Source organism: Trichomycterus rosablanca, chromosome 24 (assembly GCF_030014385.1).
Source record: "Trichomycterus rosablanca isolate fTriRos1 chromosome 24, fTriRos1.hap1, whole genome shotgun sequence".
Lineage (NCBI taxonomy): Eukaryota > Metazoa > Chordata > Actinopteri > Siluriformes > Trichomycteridae > Trichomycterus > Trichomycterus rosablanca.
Window position 1 is genome coordinate 2,863,682 of NC_086011.1, and position 7,704 is coordinate 2,871,385.

The 7,704-nt window shown below is 39.2% G+C and overlaps 1 protein-coding gene across 1 annotated transcript; it reads left to right on the top strand.

Moving 5' to 3' along the window:
- Positions 1–2,524: 2,524 nt before the first annotated feature.
- Positions 2,525–7,065, top strand: manf (mesencephalic astrocyte-derived neurotrophic factor). Its single transcript, XM_062986501.1, has 4 exons — positions 2,525–2,706; positions 4,314–4,441; positions 4,537–4,678; positions 6,265–7,065. The coding sequence occupies exons 1-4, from the start codon at positions 2,592–2,594 to the stop codon at positions 6,447–6,449; spliced, it is 570 nt and encodes a 189-aa protein (XP_062842571.1). The 5' UTR covers positions 2,525–2,591; the 3' UTR covers positions 6,450–7,065.
- Positions 7,066–7,704: the final 639 nt, after the last annotated feature.

A 7,704-nucleotide genomic window follows, 5' to 3' on the forward strand; every position in this document is an offset into this window, starting at 1 on the left:
AATTTGAGTGTTGTAACACAACCCTAATAGAGGTGACGTTCAATCAATTATGTACTGTAAATCCTACTGATAAAAGCACTGAGCCCATTATAACGTGTACAATTAGAATTCAGAATGCTGCTGTTTAATATTTAGGAAAATGGCAATAAGGTGAAAGAAAGGCAGAATTATGAGAAACTCTTTAGTGTTTGTACATAAAAATCTGTAGATTGAGAAAAAATACCTAATCTTTTAATTAACATCGCATTTTAATAAATATGCCCCACTGTCGGTCTTTATATATATAATCCTGTGTATTTATAAGCTTCAGAAGGGCAAATCATGTATAGATTGGAATTAAATGTCTGCCTTGTACTTTCTGATGTAAATGTGTTTTTAAAACTACATGTGAGCAGGAACACACTTACTCTTTTGATGGCTAATCAATTCTTTTGTGTATTTTGCATTGAACGCTAAAGTTACGTTTTACCATTAAGAAACAAGAAATATTTGTACAAGTTTTGTTATTATTTTGTTCTTTTTTTCCTCTTTTTGTACATATTGTGCTTGCATGGACGAAATGTGACGTAAACTTTAGATGTAAATACAAATTTTTTTCTCACTCAGTTAACTGCTGTGATGTGAAATTCATTATTAATGCCTAACATTAAAGGTAATGGTTTATCCGCTTATGGCTGACTTGACTTATTTGCGGTCTCATTGTCATTTTTATCAAATGTATTTTAGCTTTGTGTTTAAGGTAAAAAAAATTGCACCATTAACACATCTTTTAGGCCAGAGAATTAGTTCTCACCATGAATATTCAACTTTTCAAGCAACATTTAACAACAAAGACTGACGATAAACAGACATAAACAAATAATAGTGAACATTTATTCTTTTCTGGAAAAGTGTGTAACAAGCATTTAATCCCAGGAAACGTACTGTAAATATCACTGACATAAAAAAACTGTTTTGACATGAATGCCCCTTGTAAGTCTATATAGACATTTGACTTTAAGTCTTTATGGTAAAATTAATGGAAACGTATAACATTCTGGATTCAAGAGTAGGGCCAGCACTTGCCTCCAGACAAGTGCAAGAATTCTTGTTGGAATGCAGTCAAACAGGTCCTAAATCATTCAAAGGATAAAGAATTTAGAGATCTACTTCCAGAACTTTCAATAATAGTTCAATAAGGTTCAAATCTGGTCATTGGGAAGGCACTTGACTCTTATCCTGGTGATCAAATCACTTTTATTGTCACGTCAAATTAACACAGGTGTGAAAGGTGAGTGAAAATCTTGGGTGCATAGTCCCTCACAGTTTTAACACACATTAAATACAAAACACACATTTACTTACATAAAACTAGCACCATTTGTTCAATATATACATGCAAAGCTATGAATGTACAGATATACTAATGTAATAATAATAATAATACATTTTATTTATATAGCGCTTTTCAAGATACTCAAAGACGCTTTACATAAGACAAATAATCAAAACAAATACGTACATACACCATACAAATCATAGTACAAAATCAAAATAGTACATCAACATCAAGAATAATTAAGATAAAAACAAAGAGAGCAGCATAAGACAGTTCATTAAAAATTAGCTAAATTATGAGAGAGAACAACAAATATAGAACAATTTCTTAAAATTAGACAGAAACAGGACAGATTTACATGCAATCAGGAAACTGAAAACTTTACAAGTTTTAGGATCTAGGACTTCACATTTCTGTGTGTAATTAATGTTTTTTTAAACAAACAACTTCTACAACCCACTTCTGAATAATTGTTGCAAAATCTGGATGTAGAAACATCATTGAAACAGAATGTTGGGACCAAAAATTTCTGTAAAATTGTCTTATGTTAACTGGATGATAAACAACTAAGCAAAGTAATCACTGGACCAAATAGTTTTCATCTAATGGTGCCTAAACTGATGGTGCATAAACATTTCCCTTTATTTTACAGTTAGAAGCAGACTATGCATCCTTTGGCTCTATACATTCAAGATCCCATTCGGATGTAGGAAATTTGGAAAAAGAAAATCTATTCCTCATGATTTGTCATGTTTGGTGTATGAAGCAGCTTCTTAGTACTGATGCCCAATTTGGGATTTGGTGTTCAGGTTTCATGTGTCCACAAACTTTTGGCTGTGTAGTTTTTATTTGCTTTGTATAAATCTATAGCTTTGTATGTGTAAAAACAAAAGCTTAGTAGTTCGTTTCCATCGTTTTGATGTAATAAAGCTATCGTTCAACACATTTTCTGAATTGTAGTTCTACCGTACACTTTTCAAACTACAAACATGGCGTCTCTTTGCAAACGGCAAACCTGAATTTCGTCCAATCAGAACGCGCCAACTGGACTCTGCGCTTACGTTGTACAAACATTGACTAATAAGAACTGAGCGCGTGTGGTCGAACCCATGCGGGAACCAATCACATTATGAATAGTGGCAGAAGAACCAATAGAGTGTGTGTGTAGGCGGGCTTTATCGTCGGAGGCTTTCCCGAAGAAGTCAGTAGGCTATAGCTTTAGTGTTAAGGAGCCGGTATCGATGTTGTGTATGTACCGGTTTTTCTCTCATTAATGATACTAATTGGTGGAACTTCAGACATGTTTAGTTTAAGCGGACTTTCCGTGGCTCTTGCGCTCGCTTTAGTACCGACCGGCAGCGAAGCTTTGAAAGAGGGAGACTGTGAAGGTGAGTTCGTGGTTGTATCTTAAATCAGCATACTAGCATACTAGATAGTATGGATCCACAACATCTGTCACTACTTTCCTTCCACACTATCTAGTACGTTAGTACGCATGTAGAAACGTATAATCGTTAATAGTCATTTGTGCTGTTTTTTTTGTAAAGCCACTTTATTTTTTTAGTAACATTGTATTTGTCAGGCCTGTAAGTGTATTAAAAAGTATAAATTAACTTTAGAGTTTCATATATCTATACAAAATATACATACAGCACCTTCCATTATACATATGTTGGTGTAGAAAGTTCTACAATGTCTATTTACTTAGTGTCATGGCCTTGTAATTCCTTCTAATTAATCGATTACAGCTGTTGACGTCTCTGTGCCTATATAAATAGGGCTAGATGGATTGAACTCATCACATAGCACATGAGGCAGTATTACCTCCCAGAATTGAAAGGGAAGAGCCCCTGAAACAGACTGGTAGCTCAATGGTTATGGTATTGGACTAGTGATCAGAAGCTTGCAGGTTTAAGCCCCACATCTGCCAGAGTGCCACTGTTGGGCCCTTGAGCAAGGTCCTTAACCCTCGATTGCTTGAATTGTGTATGGTCACTTTGGATAAAAGGGTCTGCTAAGTGCTGACAGTGTAAATGTAATTGGGGCAATTTAACCTAGTGGTTAAGGTACTGAACTAGTGATCAGAGGTTTGCAGGTTCAAGCCCCACGTCTGCCCATCTGCCAGAGTGCCACTGTTGGGCCCTTGAGCAAGGCCCTAAACCCTCAATTGCTTGAATTGTGTATGGTCACAACTGTAAGTCGCTTTGGATAAAAGCGTCTGCTAAATGCTGACAAATGTAAATGTAATTGGGGCAGTCGTAGCCTAGCGGTTAAGGCACTGAACTAGTAATCAAAAGGTCACTGGCTGAAGCCCCACCACTGCCAGGCTGTCCCTGTTGGGCCCTGGACCTTATATGTAGTACTGTAAGTCGTGTTGGATAAAAGCGTCTGCCAAATGCCGTCAGTGTAAATGTAGAACCCTTGACAAACGGTCTGCCATGTATTAAAAGGTGCCGGAATGTGGCTGACACTGTCCACCGTCAAGCAAGCTTTGCCTCATCATGGGCGGAAATCAAGAAAAAAATGGAGACTGTCTTGGCCTGCTTTTCAAATTGCGTACTACCCACTGAATAGTGTAATAAAGAAATACCCCAATGGTTTTTATGGCAACCAATAGTAGAGCATCATATAGTGCTGCATAGTTACAGACCAGTCAAAGAGCGATGCTAACTCCTGTCCACCATCATAAGCACCTTCAGTGGGGATCCAGGCATTGCAACTGGCCGTCAGAGCAATGGTTTGATGAAACCCATTTTTTCCTGTAGAAGAGATGGATATAGGATGCAGTGCAGGACGATCATCTTGGTACAGGATACTACACCTTATCACCTGCCAGTGTGGCTCTTACCATAACACAACATCTATTTAAATCTTTACCATATGAACTGCAATAATTTTAAGCTTTAGATGCTTGGACCGACCAGTATAATGGTCCCACATTTGTGTTGAGGTACAGTATATCTTAACATTTCTCTCTTGTCGTCTCTTTTTACAGTGTGTTTAAGCTTTTTTGGGAAGTTTTATCAGTCTTTAAAAGATGACAACATACAGTTCACCAGTGATGCCATTGAAAAGGCTCTGGTGAAAACCTGCAAAGATGCCAAAGGAAAAGAAAATCGACTGGTAGGTCACTTCTTTTCAGTGTGCATGTAAATACCGTGTGAAAATGTTAAATTTACCTCAAATTTACCTTGGTTCTGTTTTCCTGTTACACTCAGTGCTACTATATAGGAGCAACAAGTGACGCTGCTACAAAAATCATTAACGAGGTTTCCAAACCACTGAGTTATCATGTTCCAGTGGAGAAGGTGTGTGAGAAGCTCAAGAAAAAGGACAGTCAGATCTGTGAACTGAAATATGGTGAGTTAATATTGCTGTATGTTTAGTTTTTTATATTTTCTATAAAGCGTCCAGTGCTGGCACAGTAACTATAAGGTGTATTTGAGATGCCCCAAGGTGTGAAACTTGTATGGGAAATGTTTAAAGCCGTGTTTTTTTCCCTCAATTACTAGTTCATATTTCACCCTTAGTGCTGCAGGCACTTTTGACCAAGGAGGGTCGTAACTAACACACACACCCTCCGACACAAGTGCAGGCAGGTTCATATGGAGATCTGTATCATGCACAGAGAGTCACACACTGATCCCCATTATCCCCCGTCTCTGTGCAGCCCTATCAACCAGCCAGCAGAGGTCGTAATTGCAGCCAGCTATGGGCAGCCTGCTGCAGAGCTGTGATTCGAACTAGCTAGTTTGAGATGCCAGTACTGGTGGGGTAGTGTGCCACTAAAGACAGGATAAAATAAGCAGACAGAAACATAATGCCTCTATCTATCCATTTCCTCGGCTGCTCCCGTTAGGGGTCGCCGGCGGACCGTGATCCGCATTATTTATTTGGCACAGTTTGGACCGGCTTTGGACCGGCACTACAGTGCACTGGTTTATGCATTCTTGCGGCTCGATACCTATAGGACAATTCAGTGTCTCCAATTAGCCTGGCTGCATGTTTTTGGACTGTGGGAGGAAACCAGAGCACCCGGAGGAAACCCACGCAGACACGGGGAGAACATGCAGACTCGGCACAGAAAGGACCCGGACCGCCCCGCCTTGGGATTGAACCCAGGACCTTCTTGCTGTGAGGTGACAGTGCTACCCACTTAGCCACAGTGCCGCCCAGAAACGTAATACCTATCTTGCCATAAAATGACACATACATGTTAAACATGGCAACAAAATCCAAATTAATAAACAAGTAAATCACAATGGGTTTTGCTTAACTTTAAATCGTCATATGCGAGATTTTAGCCACATGATGTATAAAAATGTTCTTAGACCGCCAGTAACAAGATAAGCGGGCGTGTTTAGTGTTTACTTAATGTTTGTTTGTCAAATATATTAATATGTTCTATATATTTCAATAAAGGTACGGCCTGATTGTTAAACCTGATTAATTTTACTAAACAGAGCTTCTGCTTGCAAATTTGACTTGCAAATCTGCTCTGGTGCTGGTTATTGTTGAAAACAATGAGGCAGTGATACGATAATGTTCACCTGAGATACAGTTTTGAAAAGGATTGAAGTGTGTTTATAAAAACATTAAATGCAGTAAAACACTTTGGGCAGGACTCCACCCACCGCTGGGGATTTGAACCTTGGATCCCAGTGGTGGGTTAGGATAATTTGCCACTGTGCCACCCAACCTCTGTGTATATAATTCTGTATTGAAGTATTATAGTAGGTATCATGAGGTTGGTTTTACTGCCCCTCTAAACACACGCTGCCCATTTCTTTCCTTATTTGGTTCTTTGGAGGTTCCTACAAGCTTAAAAGCTTCCTTTTATCCTGGTGTTGAAGAGACTTTGGAAGAAGAAACCATAAATAAAATGTTTGTAGAGCTAGGAAGCCTGGTCATGTCCTCTAAGTGCACTTTTGTTATTCTTTCAACAGATAAACAAGTAGACTTGAGCACAGTAGACCTGAAGAAGCTGAAGGTGAAGGACCTGAAGAAGATTCTGGATGATTGGGGAGAGTCGTGTAAAGGCTGCGCTGAGAAATCAGATTTTATCCGCAGGATCAACGAGCTGATGCCCAAGTATGCACCCAACGCAGCCCAGGCACGGACTGACCTGTAAACTCCTACAGGACTTATGGGATGGACAGAGTGGTAAAAGAAAATCAAGGATGGGCGATATACGTACACGCACAGCTAACCGACCATCGACGGGGACCGAAGTTTTGTTTATGTTGCCCTTCGTTCTACTGATCGTGCAACCATTCTTCCATACTGTAAATAACCTACAGTCCTGTCCTGTGTTTCAGCCCAAACTCCTATAGTATAAATAAAGTGCATAAAAAAATCTAAATTTTAAAGCATTGAATACCAGTTTGTACCCAGGCCAGAAATCCTATCCCGCTTCTGGACTGAAACAAAGTACAGCCTCAGTTTCATTCTCTTTATTCCTCACGTGACAAAACATTCACGTCGGCAGAGACGATATTTATTCCTAGACGCCACGATTAAGATCACAAGCCGTCGTCATCCTGTAGATCCACTGTAGTTTCTCCTCTTAGGCTTTTTATTTGACTGTAAATGGTGTAAAACAGGGAAAGTGGGAGATGTGGTTCAGTTCAAATGGACTCAGATTAACTGTGGACGTGTCTGTAAAACGTGTTTATTAAGGTTGTACTGTACTTTTTCATTAAAATAAGAAAAAAAAATGCTTTTTTTTGCTTTTTTCCCCCCGAATATTGTACTTTTATTAAATTAATTTAATAATGCTCATATTAGTGTTTAGTCATTTTCATGTGTCCATCCTGACTCCACCTGTCTTCATCTCCTCCAAAGGGTATTAAAAAAGCACTCGGTTTTCGACCTCCAATCCCAGCTGTGCTTTCAGCCTGGCTGATTGTTGACCGAACGTCAACGCCTACGTCGCTGCTGCAAATGCGACCTCTTCTGGCTGGTTGAGGCAGTAGAGGTGGGGTTATCACAGAAAAGTACAGTGTGGCTCACCATATCCCATCCTGGCTGGTGAAAAGAAGTGGTCGGCGACCACACGCATGTTGGAGGGGGGCGTGTATTAGTTGTTTAAAGCTGGTTTGACTGCACACGTGGAAAACTTTATGGAACAGCGGCAAGGTCGGAAAGAAAACCCACCTGATCATCTAAAGCGATATTCATACATATGGTCAAATGCAGTTTGCTGTGACCCTGACAGAGATGATTAATAGGAAAAAGAACTTCATGGGCTTCATTATATAAAATATACAGTATATTTTTAAATGCAGTATTTTTATTGTAATGATGCACAATCAGTTTATGCATTTGTAGTGTTTTGTGTGAATAATTAATAGAACATCTGCAAAAAAGCATTAGGGACACCTCAT